Source organism: Erithacus rubecula, assembly GCF_903797595.1.
Source record: "Erithacus rubecula genome assembly, chromosome: 2".
Classification (NCBI taxonomy): Eukaryota; Metazoa; Chordata; class Aves; order Passeriformes; family Muscicapidae; genus Erithacus; species Erithacus rubecula.
In genome coordinates this window covers 108,705,874-108,725,409 of record NC_136685.1, presented here as the reverse complement: position 1 = coordinate 108,725,409, position 19,536 = coordinate 108,705,874, and the positions used below count along the sequence as shown (strand labels likewise).

Genomic DNA, 19,536 nt, shown 5'->3' with positions numbered 1-19,536 from the left:
AGCCTGGAATGGAAAACTCGCCCATTTCACCCCGGGCAGGACACACAGACACACCCACCATCCACGCTGCCCCTTTAGGCACAAACCTCAGTCCCCACAAATCCATAATTTGGGTGTTAAACAGATCTAAGAAGGAGCCTGAGCTCAGACGCTGCTGCCGTGACCGGCACCGACTCTGCCAGGGACCCCTTGAGCACCAGGCTTGCCCAGCGACCCCAGGGCAGCCCAAGGCGTCCCACACCCGTTCCCCTGCCCGACAGGAGGCAGAGCAGCAGGGCAGGGGCGCTGACCTGGCGGAACACCTCGTGGACGAAGTTGACGTATCCGCGCGTGGAGAGCAGGATGCCCTGCACCATGTCGTAGACGCCGCGGTGCTGCTCCTCCACGCTGCACAGGCTGCAGCCGCTCAGCCTCCTGTCCCAGGGGCTGCTGCTGCTGCTGCTGCCGCTGCCGGCACCGCCCATCCCTGCTCGCCCGACGGCGCCGCTGCGCCCTCCGGCTCCGCGCCCTTTCTCGGGAGCGCGCGGGCGGCTGCCTGCGGGGACAGCGGGGACAGCGGGGACAGCGTCAGCATGAGAGCCACCTGAGAGCTGGGATAGACCTGACGGGGACTGCATTGCCATCCCAGCAGGTACAGCACACTGGGATCCACCTGAGAGCTCAGATCCCCTGTCTGAACAGCACACTGGATCCTCTTGGAGAGCTCAGGATTCCCCTGTCCTGACACAGCACACTGGGATCCCCTTGGAGAGCTCAGGATCCCCTGTCTGACACAGCACACTGGGATCCACCTGGAGAGCTCAGGATTCCCTGTCTGACACAGCACACTGGGATCCCCTTGGAGAGCTCAGGATTCCCTGTCTGACACAGCACACTGGGATCCTCTTGGAGAGCTCAGGATCCCCTGACACAGCACACTGGGATCCACCTGGAGAGCTCAGGATTCCCTGTCTGACACAGCACACTGGGATCCCTGGAGAGCTCAGGATCCCCTGACACAGCACACTGGGATCTCTTGGAGAGCTCAGGATCCCTGCCTGACACAGCACACTGGGATCCACTGGAGAGCTCAGGATCCCCTGACACAGCACACTGGGATCCACCTGGAGAGCTCAGGATCCCTGTCTGACACAGCACACTGGGATCCTCTTGGAGAGCTCAGGATTCCCTGACACAGCACACTGGGATCCCCTTGGAGAGCTCAGGATTCCCTGTCTGACACAGCACACTGGGATTCCCTTGGACAGCTCAGGATTCTGCCTGACACAGCACACTGGGATCCTCTTGGAGAGCTCAGGATCCCCTGACACAGCACACTGGGATCCACCTGGAGAGCTCAGGATCCCTGTCTGACACAGCACACTGGGATCCCTTGGAGCTCAGGATTCTGCCTGACACAGCACACTGGGATCCCCTTGGAGCTCAGGATCCCCTGACACAGCACACTGGATCCTCTTGGAGAGCTCAGGATTCCCTGACACAGCCACTGGGATCCTCTTGGAGAGCTCAGGGATTCCCTTGACACAGCACACTGGGATCCCCTTGGAGAGCTCAGGATCCCTGACACAGGCACACTGGGGATCCTCTTGGAGAGCTCAGGATTCCCTCTGACACAGCACACTGGGATCCCTCTTGGAGAGCTCAGGATTCCCTGTTGACACAGCACACTGGGATCCCTTGGAGAGCTCAGGATCCCTGACTGAACAAGCACACTGGGATCCTCTTGGAGAGCTCAGGATCCCCTGCCTGACACAGCACACTGGGGATCCCTTGGAGAGCTCAGGATCCCCTGCCTGACACAGCACACTGGGATCCCCTTGAAGCTCAGGATTCCCATGACACAGCACACTGGGATCCCCTTGGAGAGCTCAGGATCCCCTGCCTGACACAGCACACTGGGATCCACGTGGAGAGCTCAGGATCCCCTGACACAGCACACTGGGATCCTCTTGGAGAGCTCAGGATCCTCTGACACAGCACACTGGGATCCTCTTGGAGAGCTCAGGATTCCCTGACACAGTACACTGGGATCCTCTTGGAGAGCTCAGGATCCCCTGCCTGACACAGTACACTGGGATCCTCTTGGAGAGCTCAGGATCCCCTGCCTGACACAGCACACTGGGATCCTCTTGGACAGCTCAGGATTCCCTGACACAGTACACTGGGATCCTCTTGGAGAGCTCAGGATCCCCTGACACAGCACACTGGGATCCCCTTGGAGAGCTCAGGATTCCCTGACACAGCACACTGGGATCCCCTTGGAGAGCTCAGGATCCCCTGACACAGCACACTGGGATCCCCTTGGAGAGCTCAGGATTCCCTGACACAGCACACTGGGATCCCCTTGGAGAGCTCAGGATCCCCTGACACAGCACACTGGGATCCCCTTGGACAGCTCAGGATTCCCTGACACAGCACACTGGGATCCCCTTGGACAGCTCAGGATCCTCTGACACAGCAAATTTCAGCCTACTGCTCCATCCAAGAAAGAATTTAGCCTTTCCAAACTGGACACCTCCTCCCAGCACACAACTGTCCACACTAAGAGTAAAAGGAGGCACAGGCACAGTGGAGAGGAATCCCCTTGATCTTGGGGAAAAGATGGATTGCACACATTATCATGCTCAGCATCCTTTTGCTCTGGCACTGTGTGCATTTTGCAGCCTCTCAACCTGTTTTGCCTCTCTGCTGAGCCCACAGCTGACACTCACCTAAAGCTCAAGATTAAATGCAAGCTGAGATTGATTCCAAATTCTGAACAGGGAGCTGGAGAGTCTCTCAAAAGCATCAATTTATAAAATTCATGGTGAGACATCTAACACCAGAGAAGTCTCAACCATGAGTTTATAAATGAAATATTTCTCTAATGTCTCATTGTAAACAGCTGCTATAACTCAGAGGAAAACAAAGCAGACTTTGATGTAGCTGAGAAATGCTCCATGCAACCACCAAGCATGACAGTTCACAGAGAAAATTCCAAAAGTCCAAATATAATGCTGCTGAAGCTGGAAATGCAACAAGTTATGAGAGGAAAAAAAAAAACTTCTAGTGAATTACTGAAGGGTTTTGCTTGGAGATTGTCCCCTCCAGCAAAGAAAAAGAAAATCAAATAAACAACTACATCAGTTACACATTTCTTTGTGCTCCAGCTGCCAGTGCAGTGAAATCACCTGCAAGAAGAGATTCAAACTTCAAAACCCACCTGAATAATTTTAGGGAGCACTTCCCCTCCATTTTTGGAATTGTGAACAGCAGCCAAATACTTCTTTTCAAGGAAGAAGGTGACCAGCCACTTGATGAACACCACCCGGGCTGCCATGAAGGGGATTTTGGTGCAGTACACACTCTCATTGTTCCGGGTTGCTGCCACATAAACTGGCCTGGGCCTGATGTCTGGGATGTCTGAGGGCACAAAAAAAGGAAAGGAGGAACAAAATGGGGTCTCAGTAACTGGGGAAACTCAATGAATGATTTTATTTTATTAATCTTTGTGTTCTATCCCAGCTTTATGGTTTCTCAGGAGAATGTAACAGCTCAGCTCCTTCCTGGGGTTATCACTTGCAGTGCACAAAGAAAAGCAAAAGGGCTGCAAAAGCTGGAACCAAGAGCCAGCCCTGCCACACTGTAAATTAATTTTACAGCAAACCACACAAAACCAACTTGCAGGTACCAGAGCAGGCTCTGCCTTTTCCCACTTCCAGGTAAAAAACCCAAAACTCACCCAGCACAGGTTTGTAGAGGTTGGTGAGCTTGGTGAAAGATGGGAACAAGTGGGGAAGGTAATATTTCCTGAACAAAGTGAAGAGGAACTTGAAACCAGTGTCCTGGTTCTCCTTGTTCTTCCACTCCAAGCTGGCAGCCTGGGGAAAAAAAATAGAGAAAAAAAAAGAAAAAAGGAAAATGTTAAATACTGACAGCTGGTTCCAACGGAATAGTGAAAACAAAAACTGCACCGAGAGAGTAAAAAACAGAGCAGCCCAAAATCTCCTGTACAATGAGCAGGAGGGATGGACAGACAGACAGAGCAGCTCAAAACCACCTGGACAAGCTGCAGGATGGACAGACAGACAGACAGACAGACAGAGCAGCCCAAAACCACCTGGACAAGCTGCAGGACAGACAGACAGACAGACAGACAGAGCAGCCCAAAACCACCTGGACAAGCTGCAGGACAGACAGACAGACAGACAGAGCAGCTCAAAACCACCTGGACAAGCTGCAGGATGGACAGACAGACAGACAGACAGAGCAGCCCAAAACCACCTGGACAAGCTGCAGGATGGACAGACAGACAGACAGACAGAGCAGCCCAAAACCACCTGGACAAGCTGCAGGATGGACAGACAGACAGACAGACAGAGCAGCCCAAAACCACCTGGACAAGCTGCAGGACAGACAGACAGACAGACAGACAGAGCAGCCCAAAACCACCTGGACAAGCTGCAGGATGGACAGACAGACAGACAGACAGAGCAGCCCAAAACCACCTGGACAAGGGGCAGGACAGACAGACAGACAGACAGAGCAGCCCAAAACCACCTGCACAAGCTGCAGGACAGACAGACAGACAGACAGAGCAGCCCAAAACCACCTGCACAAGCTGCAGGACAGACAGACAGACAGAGCAGCCCAAAACCACCTGGACAAGCTGCAGGACAGACAGACAGACAGACAGACAGAGCAGCCCAAAACCACCTGCACAAGCTGCAGGACAGACAGACAGACAGACAGACAGAGCAGCCCAAAACCACCTGCACAAGCTGCAGGACAGACAGACAGACAGACAGAGCAGCCCAAAACCACCTGGACAAGCTGCAGGACGGACAGACAGACAGACAGACAGAGCAGCCCAAAACCACCTGGACAAGCTGCAGGACGGACAGACAGACAGACAGAGCAGCCCAAAACCACCTGGACAAGCTGCAGGACAGACAGACAGACAGACAGAGCAGCCCAAAACCACCTGGACAAGCTGCAGGACAGACAGACAGACAGACAGAGCAGCCCAAAACCACCTGGACAAGCTGCAGGACAGACAGACAGACAGACAGACAGAGCAGCCCAAAACCACCTGGACAAGCTGCAGGACAGACAGACAGACAGACAGACAGAGCAGCCCAAAACCACCTGGACAAGCTGCAGGATGGACAGACAGACAGACAGACAGCTCTCTCTATTTTATATCCATCTTTCCCTCCAGATGACAATTCCCTTTCCCAATATTATTCTGCTGTTTCCTTTCCCTACTATAAATTTCATCTCCAATATTTAATTATAATTTATCTTTTTTTTAATTACAGGCTCTTTAATTTTCCTTGTCTGCACAGCTCCCACTTTATTTCACATCTTTCTTCATTTGTACTTTTTCTATCTCTACATTAATTTCTTTCCTGTGCAGATTGATCTGATCTACTTTAATTAATTTTGATGTACATGTTATTTTCATCTCTATTTATTTTTTCCTCCAGCGATCTTTACATTTTTTGTCCCAAAGAGAACAAACTCCATCTTTATCCAAATTTTCTAAAAGGAACCACGAGCACATAGAAAAATAAATTTGGGTAACATTAATTAATTATCACAACATTTTGACAAATTTCACCAAAAACACCTTTAGGATGATTTTCCATAAAAACATTTTCCATCTGCTCACCTGAATCACCATGTATTTGAGCAGGAGCTGCAGGAAATAGCAGGTCTGGTCCTCTGCAATTTTCTCCCCAGAGACAGCTGGTAAAAGTGGTGTGATTTCTTCTGGCAAAATCTTGGCTAAAATCGAATCATAAAAGCAAATTATAGATGGAAATAGTGAAAATGGGAGATTTTTTTTTTTTCTGTGGGCTCTGAGGTGTCCCAGATGCAGCAGGGGGAACCCCAAAAGTGCCTGTGGGGCAGTGAAATGGGAATGTTGAAATGTGGGTGAAATGCTGAACTGGAGCACCCCAAGAGCCCCAGGGTGACAGTGACAGTGACAGGAGCTCTGGGTGCACCCAGGGACAGGGGGACACTCCAGGAGCAGCACCAGAACAGTCAGGGACACCCAGGACCCCCAGCCCCCCCAGAAACAGCCAGGATGGACCCCCAGGAACAGCCAGGGATACCCAGGATGGACCCCCAGGGACACCCAGGGACACCCAGGGACACCCAGGATGGACCCCCAGGAACAGCCAGGATGGACCCCAGCCCCCCCAGGAACACCCAGGATGGACCCCCAGGAACAGCCAGGATGGACCCCCAGGAACACCCAGGAACACCCAGGAACAGCCAGGATGGACCCCCAGGGACACCCAGGATGGACCCCCAGGAACAGCCAGGGATCCCCAGGATGGACCCCCAGGAACAGCCAGGGACACCCAGGATGGACCCCCAGGAACAGCCAGGGACACCCAGGATGGACCCCCAGGAACACCCAGGAACAGCCAGGATGGACCCCCAGGGACACCCAGGATGGACCCCCAGGAACAGCCAGGGACACCCAGGATGGACCCCCAGGAACACCCAGGATGGACCCCCAGGGACACCCAGGATGGACCCCCAGGGACACCCAGGAACACCCAGGAACAGCCAGGATGGACCCCCAGGAACAGCCAGGATGGACCCCCAGGAACAGCCAGGGACACCCAGGATGGACCCCCAGGAACACCCAGGATGGACCCCCAGGGACACCCAGGATGGACCCCCAGGGACACCCAGGATGGATCCCCAGGATGGACCCCCAGGAACAGCCAGGGACACCCAGGATGGACCCCAGCACCCCCAGGAACAGGAGAATGGACCCCCAGGAACACCCAGGGATACCCAGGACCCCCAGCCCCCCCCAGGAACAGCCAGGATGGACCCCCAGGAACAGCCAGGATGGACCCCCAGGATGGACCCCCAGGAACACCCAGGACCCCCAGGAACACCCCTGGAACAGGAGAATGGACCCCCAGGAACACCCAGGGACACCCAGGATGAGCCCCCAGCACCCCCAGGACCCAGCAGCACCCCAGGAACATGAGAATGGACCCCCAGCACCCCCAGGAACATCCAGGATGAACCCCAGCATCCCCATGATGAACCCCCAGCCCCCCAGGATGAGCCCCCATCCCCTCACCATCGGGAGCAGGGGCGGGGCAGAGCAGGCTGTCCAGCGTGCAGGGTCCCCGCGGGGAGGGCAGGGGGGGCAATCCGGGCACCAGGCAGGCAAAGAGCAGCAGCTGCTCCTCCCCACAGTTGGTCTGCAGGGCCTGCAGCCACAGCAGGAACAGCCTGATCCCTTCACACCTGAGCTGCAGGGAAAGCCTGGTGACACTGCAGGGACAGGGACAGCGCCCCTCGGGGTCCTGCCAGCACCCACGGGACTCACAGCACTCACAGATCCTGCCTCTGACACCACACACACCTCAAACAACCAGCTGTTAAACACACACCTATTAACACCCCCTCCAGGTAACTCCAAATTGGTCACTAGAGCAGCAAAATGACTGAAAACTCACATTACATTAATCAAGGATCAGTTATTCAACTTATAATTGAAAGGTGAATAAGAAAAAAAATTGCAAAGCCTAACATCAGGAAAACACTGCTGTTGGGAAGCTGCCCAGGAATCAGAGTGAAAAGAATTAGGAAAATATTAACACAATACCTTGAGAGAATTTCCAGTGTGCAAAAGCTTCTTCAGAATCGAGCCTGGATTAGGAAAATCAAGTAGACACTGTCAGGCACTTCTCCCACCATAAGATTTTCAGAAATGTTCCATGAAAACCTGCTTTAATTTAATCTGGGGCCACTGCACTGGGTTTGAAGGTAACTATGAAGGAAACCAGTGAATCTGGTTACAGCCACCACCACCCAAGATCAACTGTGAGATCCTCTAGGTTTCATCAGAGGAGCATGTCTCAAATTATTCTCATTATCAGTAAGATCTGTGAATAGCACACACTCCTTATTCCCTCAGGATCTCACCATTTCCCAAGATTAAATAGAAATAATTAATCTGTGTAGGTTAAGCCAAAGGAAATCACAAGGCAAACACTCTGCCAAATTTTGCACATCGTTTTTTGGACACAGATTAAAAAAAAAAAATTATTCCAGCTATGACCATTCACTAGAAGCACAAAGAATGTACCAGCTACAGAGCAACTGAGTGGAACCAATTTGGCCAGGAGTGGTTCAGCTGAACCCTCCCAAAGTGGCCAGGCAGATGTCTCTCCTCTTGTTTTTGTCACTGCTGAGTGGAAATGTGACAACAGCCCTTCCCTTGACCTTTAACTTCCTCCCATTGTTCTTCTGCAACAGCAATTCCTTGTTCTGATGGCAAAAATGGCAGAAAAAAAAAAAAAAAAGCTGGGCAGACAGTGCTGCAAACCAACAAAGTTCCACATGGAAGGAGCAGAACCCTTCCCATAAAATTGGAGTGAGCAGCATAAAAACCCTTTGGTGCCACACTGGTGGCATTTGGAAGCAGAATTTGAAATTTCATAACTCTAATTTCATACACCACCCATCAAAAGAACAACTGATCCAAAAGAACCACCAAAAAGTTTGTGCATTTTTTGGTTTAAAGCATTTCTTCTTACCTATACTGCGAAAATGCCATCGATAAAAAATCCTCTCGGGTAGAAGCTGCAAGATTTTCTGCAGGAAACAAAAGCAGTCAGATTTTCTGTGATAGACCTGGTTCAGCAGGGGATGCAGAGAAATGGATACACAAACCACAAAAATGGGAAGGGAGTATACACACAGTTTATTTTTAAACTATTATGGACCAGGTAGAAGAGCTCCCCACAAAAAAATGTCCCCACCCACAACTTTCCAGCCACTGAAATAAGAAATTAGGAAAAGAGATTTAAATGGGAAACTGGATTTGAACACTTCTGTTTGGAAACCAAATGGGATTACATGATGCTGTAAATAACTGACAGCCAGAGCTCCAGAAATCACATCCAACACTCAGAACAGAATTTTTGGGCAGGGAACATTCCTTTCTCCACAGCAGAGGATGGAAGTTCATGGACATGAGGACCTCGGGTCACAGACAGGCTGGTCCTCCACACCTTAGCACAGCATTTGGCATTTCTGGAAGGTTAAAAATGCAAACCAGGCATTCTTTCCCTGGGTTTGGCTGCAGTGCCAGTGCCCAGCTCCCTCCCCAGCAGCAGAGGGTCAGAGGTCCAGTTCCCTGGCTGTGGGCAGCAGGAATGCCATGGCTCACATGGAGCTTTACCTGCTAATTAAACACTTCTGCCAGTCAGATTGCAGGATCCATGGACAAAGAGCTCCTGTTATCCATCTGCACATTGAAACTCAGCAGCTCACACTCCTCAGGAGCGCTGCTGGCATTAATCATTACTTAACTTGGCACGGGGCAGCAAGGAGTCCTAAACTAAACCAGGAGCACTTCTAAGCTAAGCTAACCTAACCTAAACTAACCCAGGAGCACATTTAAACTAAGCTAAGCCAGGAGCTCTGCCTGGAGCTGGCTCTGTGCCCAAGGAAAAGCTCCAGGAAACAAAACCCTGTGACAAACCAGCTCAAACCACACAACTCACCCAAAAGTTCCCTGCCAGGAATGGAGCTGGGACAAGGTGAGAGCTGCACAGGCTGGAAAGGTGCAAAGCTCCATGAGAAACACACTTGGAAAAAGAATTTGGTAGCAATTTTCACATTCCCAGGCTCAGCCAAGTTTAGGGTGCATCCAGAGAAAAGCAGGAAAATAAAGGTTGCTGCACAGTTCAACGAGGAGCAGGAAAAGTTAAACTCAACTGCACAAAACCAGGGGGTTGGGGCAGAAAACAACACCCTGACTGTTCTTTTCTCTCTACAAAACACAGAATCCAACACCCTGACTGAATCCAAATAATTCAAGGGTCCAAACCATCAGCAAGGACAGCAGGAGTCTCTTCCCACTTGCAGACACTTCAATCACTTCCCTCGTGCTCTCCTTTTCAGCATCCCAAAACCAGGAAAGCAGTGAATATATTTATTTTGGGGCAAAAAAATAAAAATAAAAATAAATAAAGTTGGGGTGTGACTGATCACCTGCCCCACAGCACTCTCAAAAATCAATGTTCACAGACAGCACAGCAGGACCCATCCAAATGAGCAACACAGAGCTCCTGGGAGGAAAAAAAAAAAAACACCCTGGTGCAAAAGTTGCCATCCTGTCCCTGGTTTCACACTACACTGATAAGAAATGTTTTTAAGAAACCCCCACGGTGCAAAATAATATTGCTTTTCCAGAAAACACATAGATCTATTTAATGCTTGGTGCTTTGCTGCATCTGTATGGTAATCCATTACAGCACACTTGAAATAGAAATTAGGTATTACTGCTGATCAACACATCAGGGTATCTGTCAGTTCCTTTAACTGATTATCCATAGTTCCTTTTCCTTTGGGCTTCCTGCATGACTAGGAATAATGCTCAGCCTAAACCTCAGTTTACACAAAAATCAAACCCACCAAGGTTCATATTTCCACAGGCTCACTCTGCCTTACCCCAAACTGCTAGGTTTTTTTGAAAAACCCCATTGTTTTCACCCCCTGGTTGGAATTCCAAGGGATCCTCCCCTGCCCCATGGGGGGAAAACCAGCAGTGATGCTCTCAGCCACCCCAAAATGCTGAGCAAACCCACTCCTGGAGGCTGGGATACTCCATTTATTGCATCAATGAATTATTTACAGTTATTTGGTGAGTGCCCCAGGCATAATGAGGAGCAGCAAGATCTCTGAAATAAAATGTAGCTAGAATTTACCCCAGAGTGCTGCAAAAACAGCAGCAATGTTATTGGAATGATGGCAGAGTGGCTCCAAAAGTAATTTTCTATGTGTAGAAAAGCAAATCTATAAGCACTTCTGATGTTATAAACTAAAAAAAAAGTCCCTTTGTTACCCCGCTGAGAGTGAAACTCAGCACCCACATCTGCACCAGGCTCAAGAAACCACAAACTCCACACAAAAGATGGACCTGGGGAAGTTTCCTACACCTGAAAAATTCTGAGTGCAAAACATTCCATCCAGTGAACCTGCTGGATGAGTGGAATGAATTTCATGGCACCATCAGCATGACAGGTGTGGCTGTTCTTAATTAATGAGGAAAAATTATAGAGAATTATAGAGAAATTGATCTAGGTGTATCAAACCCATCAATCTGCTTTTGGTTCATTAAAGTGTCAGAGGAATCAGCACCTGATGCTGCAAGAAAAAAAAAAGAATATTTTCTTATTTAAGAAAAGCACCCCAAACTCTCACAAGCAGATGAGGGCACAATACTGTTATTGGAGGCAGAAAGTGGACATAAATATATAAAATTAATTAATCCAGTGCACCTCCTGGCAGGTCTGTGGATTTGAAAGGGAACAGGGACACAAGGGACAAGAGCAGAAAAAAAAATATTGTCTGTCATTAATTCTGGGCTTTTATCTGAAATGGAGAAAAACAACAGCAGTGCTGCCATATCACCTCACAAATATCCATTGCAGAGATGTTCATTAACCCTTCACACCCCTCCCTGCTGGCTGACATTTCCTCTTTGGGGTGTTGCTGTGTGCCCAAGCTGATGTAAAAACCAGAATTCCCACGAATTCCTCCCAAGCCGAGGGGGTTTTGCAGAGGATTTGTGGGAAAAGCTGCCCAACACACACACACTAGGTGTCACTCCACAACAGCAGCACAAGGAAATGCAGCTCCCTCATAAATATTTTTATTGATTTTGAAGCTGTTAACCCTCAGCACGGGGACTCAGCATTCGTTAATCCTGAGCAAACACCTACTTAGCTAATTAGCAGAAAATGCAGCATCCCCCTGCCTCCTGCTGCCATCACACTAAACATGGCAAGCTTAACAATCAATTAGTTTTGTTTCCTGCAGCTTGGAGAATGCCTGCTCCATCCCTTGGCATTCCTGAAGAGTTTCCCCTGCCCCAAAAACACTCCTGGCATAAGGAAGAGTTTGTTTTAGCTTCCATTTCTAGAGTCCCACTGAAAGTTTGAAGGGTTGTTTTCTACCAAAAACCCACCAAAATATCAACAAAGATTACATTTCTGTGATGCAACACTCAAGTAAAAAGTTAGGAGTTCAAGTGACAGAGAAAGAAATAAAGAAAAGCAAAATAAATCAGTAGATGATGTGTGTGTTTAACCTTAACAGAGAAATCTGGCCAATTATTTAGCTAATTAACTGCCTAAATAACAATAATTAGACTAGAGACAGGCAGAGCTCATGCTCAGGATTTCTGTGAGCACTGTAAGAACATTTTTATGTGCTTTATTTCCTCACATCCAAACATATTTAGCCAATAACTCCAGTCAAAGAGGTAACCTAGCCTGGACTATTCTGCTTTAAATTAAAACAATCCTGATTTGATTGTGCAAAAGTTAACTGGGCACCATTTCCTCCCCAGCCACTGCTCTAATGGCCAGGAGGGAAGGATGCTACACTGAATAATAAAAAAATAATACAATAAAAATAATAAAATATCCCAAATTAGCATTTCACACACTCAGATCACACTGATGAGCAGTAGCTGGTGACTCCTAAATTTTTATTTCCCTTGAAAGGTTCAGCCTAACAAAGCAAATGCAACTAGTGAGTGCAGCAGGGCTCCAAAATTCCACCAAAACCATTCTGATAAAATCCCTGCAAAGCCCTAAGGAAGCACAGAACAACAGCAAGAGTTAAAACACAAACCAGGTTTTGTGGCATGCAAAACTTACCTCAAAAAGAAAGAGGATGGAGTCCAGCTCCTCCCTTTGTGACTTATTCCCTGCAAGACACAAAACAAGATTGCTTGAAAAGCAATTGCCAGAAAAAAAACCAACAAAAGGCAGCAGAATCAGGCTCAGCTGAGCTCCAAGATGCCACTCAGTTAATTGCTCATCTGCAATTAAGATCCCAGGTGTGAGCTGTGCCCAGCTGACAGGGTGGGTGTTATTAGTAATAATAATCATATTAATAATAATAATAAATGCTGGAATGAACCCAGAAATGTGATCAGCTGCTGCTCTCCTGCTACAGTAAAATTGAAATTATTAATACTAACACAGTACTGCAGGAAATTATTAGGTGTAAATATAGATAATTGGGGACCATATAACCACTGCATAGGTTCCAGTGGAATTCTCTGACCAGCAGCAGCTGTTGGAAAAATTCCAAAATTTACCTTTTTGCTTCAGGCTGTTTTCCAGTGTTATGAAGTTTTCATAGAATATAAAATAAATCTGAGAATAATTGCTGTCAAAAAACTGCTTCAGGTCACTTCCATCCACAATATCTGAAAAGAGGAACAAACAGAGCAATTACACAAGAGCAGGAGGATGAGAATTTCAGGCATTCTGCAAATTTAGCACCAGAGAATGAAATCAGTGCAGAACAAAACGATTTCAGTGAGTTCACTGAGTATTCTCCACTAAACTGTGAGCCCATCCTTGCAAGGAGTTTCATGGAATTTATGACAGTCTGCAGTGGGACTTTGGTTTGTTTGCTTTCCATTAAAAAAAAAAGGTAAAAAAACCCAAACAATAAAAAAAAAAACAGAATAACAAAAATAAATGGGGTGAGTCTTAGCTGTGTAACCAAATCCAAATGGCCTCTGTGCCACCAAACCAAGCAGGTACTGCTGGAGAAAAAAACACCAGCAAAGATTTCTGGATGCAAATTCAGTTCTTGCATTCATCTGGCAAGCAGATCAAACCAGAAAACAGCACATTCCCAATTAATTTCTTACAATTATGGCAACCTGAGCGTGCAGCACTTCCCTAAGTGCTAACTTGGCTCTGAAATCTGAAATAAGTTTATTTTCTTGGAAGAAAAAAAAAAAAATAACTTTAGCCCTGAGCAACTTGATTTTTATTTAAATTAACACCTCTGCAGCAGTCAGGCTCTGCTTGGCTGCTTGTACTATGGAAACAATTAGAGCAGGGAAAGTCTTTAACGTGGTATTTCTTTCCTGCAAACTACTGGTCCCGAATTTTCGGGCTAAGTGCAATTATTCCTCTCCATGAATGCGTCCTGTTAAACACAACTCCGGGGGAAAACAAGGCTTTCATTTACAGCCATTTCATACGAGGGAATGAGGTCATTAAAATCCAAACAAAAAGGAAACTTTCCCTGTAAATCGCCGAGGGAGGGGAAAGGAACTGCCTCAGCAAGGCAGTAAATTCTGATTTTTTGCTAAATGTGGCATCTGATCTGAGTGAATGAGGATTCTCCTCATTCCTTCCCCTTCTCACACGGGGGCCCTTTATCACTGGAGATAACCAGATAAACCCCCGGAGGGGGGTTCCAACTGCGGGAATTGGGGTTTATTTATTTTATATTTACTCTGCACACACACCATCCCACCCAGGACAAACCCACAGGCAGCAGCCTCAGGAAACAGCGAGATACTCACCAGGGTCACACCCATTCCTTCTCTATAAACAGGACTGACTCGCCTTCCTACTGAATTTTAAATTTAGGGGAACCCTCTGGTACCACTTAGAGACTGAGTCTACTGCCAAACTCTCTTTGTTGTATTAAAAAAAAAAAAAAAAAAACCAAAACTGAGTGGACACTAATTTTCCAAGTGTTATCACCTGTTAGGAATCATCCCTTAATTCCATTAAGTCACTCTTTTCTCAAAACTCTCCTAATCCTCAAACTCTTGAAAAATTAAAGGAGATGAAGAGAATCTCGCAGCCACACCCTGGTTAATGATAAACTTTTTACGACCAGCCTCACCCCAGAAATAATGCACAATTCTTACTTATCTGCAAAAAAAGTATGTCAGCCTGCAACAGCCCGTTTCCAAAACATCCTCCAACAGAACAGCTCCCAAAATGATGGTAACACCCCAAAATCCACAGCCCTGAACTCAGCAGGAATTCTGCACACATCCCCTCCTGGCTGTACCTGGAAGTTTCCACCCAGCCAGAGCTGGAATATTTCTATTTCTAGAATATTTCTAGCCAAGAAGAGACACAGAAAAAAAAAATCCCTAAGGTGCAGCAATTCACAAAAGTCCCAAAAAACTGCTCTGAGGCTTCATTTACAGCCAGGCAGGGGGGAAGTGCCAAATCTTTGTCAGGCTTTTACTTCTTAAGTGTATCTTAAAAAAAAAAAAAAAAAAATAAAGTCACACTAGCGGCACTTCCACAAACTGCATTTAGAAGTTCTGGCCATGAGAACATCTCCATAGCAATAAGGAATAAGGGGAAGGTCCTGGTCATTCCTCAACACAACCGAGCAGCCACTTCCAGGTCCTGCTGCTGTTCTGGGCAGGGCTCTGTCCTTGAGAGATGCCAAAAGTACAATCTTTTCTTTTTCCTTGTGCCCTGCACAAGCACAGGGACCTGCAGCAGTCCAAAGCTCAGAGCAGCCCGTATTTATGAGAACTGACATTCCTTGTGCTCATCCCTCCGCTCCGGGGTCACCGGGAGAAAGTGACATTTGTTACAATAAACCCGCGATTGAAACCGGCCAGGGGAGGGGAGAGGGAACATCCCTCGGCAGAGCTGTTCCGGTGTTTTTGGGGTAGCAATCTCTCAGAGCAGCTGAACCACATCGGGCTGTGGGAGCTGCCACCTGCACACGGCCAGTTTTGTCCCAGCCCTGTCCTGCCCTGTCCCTGTCCCTATCCCAGCCCTGCCCCTATCCCAGCCTTGTCCTGCCCTGTCCCTATCCCAGCCTTGTCCCTTTCCCATCCCTGTCCCTGTCCTGTCCCTGTCCCAGCCCTGTCCCTGTCCTGTCCCTGTCCCAGCCCTGTCCCAGCCCTGTCCCTGTCCTGTCCCTATCCCAGCCCTGTCCCAGCCCTGTCCCTGTCCCTATCCCAGCCCTGTCCCTGTCCCAGCCCTGTCCCTGTCCCTATCCCAGCCTTGTCCCAGCCCTGTCCCTATCCCAGCCCTGTCCCAGCCCTGTCCCTGTCCTGTCCCGACCCCAGCCCTGTCCCAGCCCTGTCCCTGTCCCAGCCCTATCCCAGCCCTGTCCCAGCCCTGTCCCTGTCCCTATCCCAGCCCTGTCCCAGCCCTGTCCCTGTCCTGTCCCTGTCCCGACCCCAGCCCTGTCCCAGCCCTGTCCCAGCCCTGTCCCTGTCCCTATCCCAGCCCTGTCCCTGTCCTGTCCCTATCCCAGCCCTATCCCAGCCCTGTCCCCGCCCTGTCCCAGCCCTGTCCCTGTCCTGTTCCTGTCCCTATCCCAGCCCTGTCCCAGCCCTGTCCCTGTCCTATCCCTGTCCTGTCCCTATCCCAGCCCTATCCCAGCCCTATCCCAGCCCTGTCCCAGCCCTGTCCCAGTCCTGTTCCTGTCCCTATCCCAGCCCTGTCCCTGTCCTGTCCCTATCCCAGCCCTGTCCCTATCCCAGCCCTATCCCAGCCCTGTCCCTATCCCAGCCCTGTCCCAGCCCTGTCCCAGCCCTGTCCCGCGCACCCCGGGCGGGTCCCGGTGCCCCGGGGCCGCTCCCCCCGTTCCCATCCCCGCTCACCCAGCACAGCTCGCAGATGCTTCAGCCGGGTCAGCACGTCCCTCTTGGGGTCCAGCGCCTTCTGCGTGGATTTCCTGACATCGGCGTGGCTCTTCCTGGAGAACATGCCGGCTGCGGGGATGGAGGCGCGCCGCCGCCGCCGGGAGCGCGCCGGGCTCCCCCGCGCTGCGCGGGGCGCGCCGGGAGCTGCGCCCCGCCCCGCTCCTGACGTCACCGCCCAGGGCGCTGACGTCACGCGGGAGCGCGGGAAACCCGCGAACATCCCGGGACACCCCCGGGACAACATCAGTGCAGATCTCCGTGGGACAACATTCACCGCTTGCACCACCAGTAAATAACTATATAACTACACCAGTACATCACTATATAACTATATAACTACATCAATATTTAATTAATCCGCGCTGTTCTGATGCATGCGGAAGGTGAAGGAGCAGGCTCGCAGCTCCACAAGAAAATCGCATCCCCACCCCAGCAGCAGAAGCCGGCAGGGTGTCAATGGAAGGCTCCCAGTGAAACTCCCCGGTGAAAAAGTAAACAGTAGTAAGTTTCAGAGCAGGCTGTGGTCCTGAGAAAAAAAACAAGGGCTTGCAGGGAAATTACTTCTTAACCAAAGTACTTAAAGGTTTTTAACCAAAGTACTTAAAATCAATTTGCACATCACACAGAAATTATTTTTTCAGCCATGAGTCAACAGAGAAAATAAAATGTCAAAATGATTGCTGTTGTTAGAAGCAGAAAATATGGCCCTGCCACGTGTCACTTCCTCTGAGCCCTCTCAGGGATCGTTTCTGCTGCAGAGGACTGAGGTCAGGGGAGCAACAGGTCAACAAGCCCTAAACACATCCCACTGGGGACAGGGAAAGGGACAGGGACACCCTTCCCATCACAGGTAATTCCTGTTGTACCCCATTTCCATCACAGGTAATTCCTGTTGTACACCATTCCCATCACAGGCAATTCCTGTTGTACACCCTTCCCATCACAGGTAATTCCTGTTGTACCCCATTTCCATCACAGGTAATTCCTGTTGTACACCATTCCCATCACAGGCAATTCCTGTTGTACCATTCCCATCACAGGTAATTCCTGTTGCACACCATTCCCATCACAACTAATTCCTGTAGCACCATTCCCATCACAGGTAATTCCTGTAGCACCATTCCCATCACAGGTAATTCCTGTTGTACCATTCCCATCACAGGTAATTCCTGTTGTACCCCATTCCCATCACAACTAATTTCTGTAGCACCATTCCCATCACAGGTAATTCCTATTGTACCATTCCCATCACAGGTAATTCCTGTAGCACCATTCCCATCACAGGTAATTCCTGTTGTACACCATTCCCATCACAGGTAATTCCTGTTGTACCCCATTTCCATCACAGGTAATTCCTGTTGCACACCATTCCCATCACAGCTAATTCCTGTAGCACCATTCCCATCACAGGTAATTCCTGTTGTACACCATTTCCATCACAGGTAATTCCTGTTGTACCCCATTCCCATCACAGGTAATTCCTGTAGCACCATTCCCATCACAGGTAATTCCTGTTGTGTACCATTCCCATCACAGCTAATTCCTGTTGTACAATATTCCCATCACAGCATGACACACACTTTCTTTCCAGAGCAGTTCTCATTCTGGAACAGTTGTCCCAAATTTTGTGTGATTCCAGCATCAGCAGTTTCCTGAGGAGAGTGAATTGGGATATTCTTGTTCTCCCCTTCCATCACCACTAATCAATTTCTGCTGTTGGCTGAGGAAGCACAGGGCTGAAATTTTGGCTCGCTCTTGTTTATTTTCCTTCCTTTCCTTTTAATTCATTTACAAACTAGCAGCTTCCAGCTCGTCCCTTCTGGCAGTTTCTGCCTGTCCCGTGTTTTTGCCATGTTGTGCTTTGTCCAAAAAGGAGCTGCGGTGCTGCAGCTGCTCTGATTTCTGATAGCTGGTTTGAGGCGTGCTGGAGGTTCTGCCTGTGGAAAGCTCCAGGGAACAGAGGTGCCTGCCTGGAAGCACAGCGCCCTAGGACAGTCCTTGCCGTCCCTTTGAGCTCAAACATCATCAGATGATGCTTTTCAAATGATTCAGTGGGAGCTGGCAGGAGCCAGGGAGCGCCAGCAAAGCTGCAGCAGTGACTTGCACGACAGCCGCTTGTGACTCGTGTTTTCGGACAATGCAACTTCTGCAGTTTCCCAGAAAAGTCCGATGATGCATTTCCGAAAGCCCGTGCTTAAGGCAGAACAATTTCCTGAAAGAGATTTGGTCATCCTTCAGGATCTGACCTAAAATCCCTTGTGGCAGCGCTGTCCCGGGGGAGGTGACAACAGCAGCACAGACTATTCCCTGGGGAAAACCCAGGGGGACAAGACCAGCACCCAAAATTCTGGGGGGGCTGTCCCAGCCCATCCAAGCCCCCACCGGGCAGGGGAAGGGCTGCCCTTGCCCGGGGCTGCTCCCGCAGCAGCGCAGGTGAGGCGGCGCATTTTGCCGCTCCGAAATAGAACTGCCTGAATTATTAACAGGCACAGCTCATGCCTTTCCTCCCTCCCTCCCTTTCTAACCGGGGTTTGGAAACCTGACACCGGCCGCCACCTGAATTTCGCCGGACCCGACCAACAGGCAGGGTTGCTTTTCCTGAAATTTTAATGGCCGAGATTGAATTACGGAACTTCTCCGCTTGCTTGTGTCAATATAACGCTTTATCCTGAGCCCAGGAAAGAAAAGTAAACACGGGAGATTTGCCTCCTGAACAGCCTGCAGGTGAGGTAATGCTTTCCTTAGCGCTGGCTTTCTGTCCTTGGAAGCAAATGCTTCAAACCGTGTGCAGAAAGTTGGTTTTGTGTGTTCTTGAACATCTCCCTGGTCCAACACATCCATTAAGACACCTGAGCTGCTCGTTCCTGCATTTGGAATTGGCTCTTCTCATTTGGCAACCAAAGGAGTTCTCACTGTCCCTTGTTCTGGGAGTTTTATTTAGGAAAAACCTGGTGGAAAAATTCCACCCGTTGCAGCACATGAGGCAGTCAGATGTCATTCCTATAGTAAAAATGATAGACAGGAGAAATCCACTGTCAAAAAACCCTGTCAGA

The 19,536-nt window shown here is 49.3% G+C and overlaps 1 protein-coding gene across 1 annotated transcript in view; it reads right to left on the bottom strand.

Moving 5' to 3' along the window:
* Positions 1–16,596, bottom strand: part of RALGAPA2 (Ral GTPase activating protein catalytic subunit alpha 2) — a 61,181-nt gene extending 44,585 nt beyond the window's left edge. Inside the window, 11 exon segments of the mRNA XM_079298263.1 lie at positions 291–466; positions 469–535; positions 3,203–3,402; positions 3,722–3,860; positions 5,654–5,769; positions 7,097–7,271; positions 7,628–7,671; positions 8,562–8,619; positions 12,699–12,748; positions 13,145–13,255; positions 16,442–16,596. Coding sequence (XP_079154389.1) covers positions 291–466; positions 469–535; positions 3,203–3,402; positions 3,722–3,860; positions 5,654–5,769; positions 7,097–7,271; positions 7,628–7,671; positions 8,562–8,619; positions 12,699–12,748; positions 13,145–13,255; positions 16,442–16,547 — 1,242 coding nt within the window. The 5' untranslated portion in view covers positions 16,548–16,596.
* Between the last annotated feature and the right edge of the window lie 2,940 nt (positions 16,597–19,536).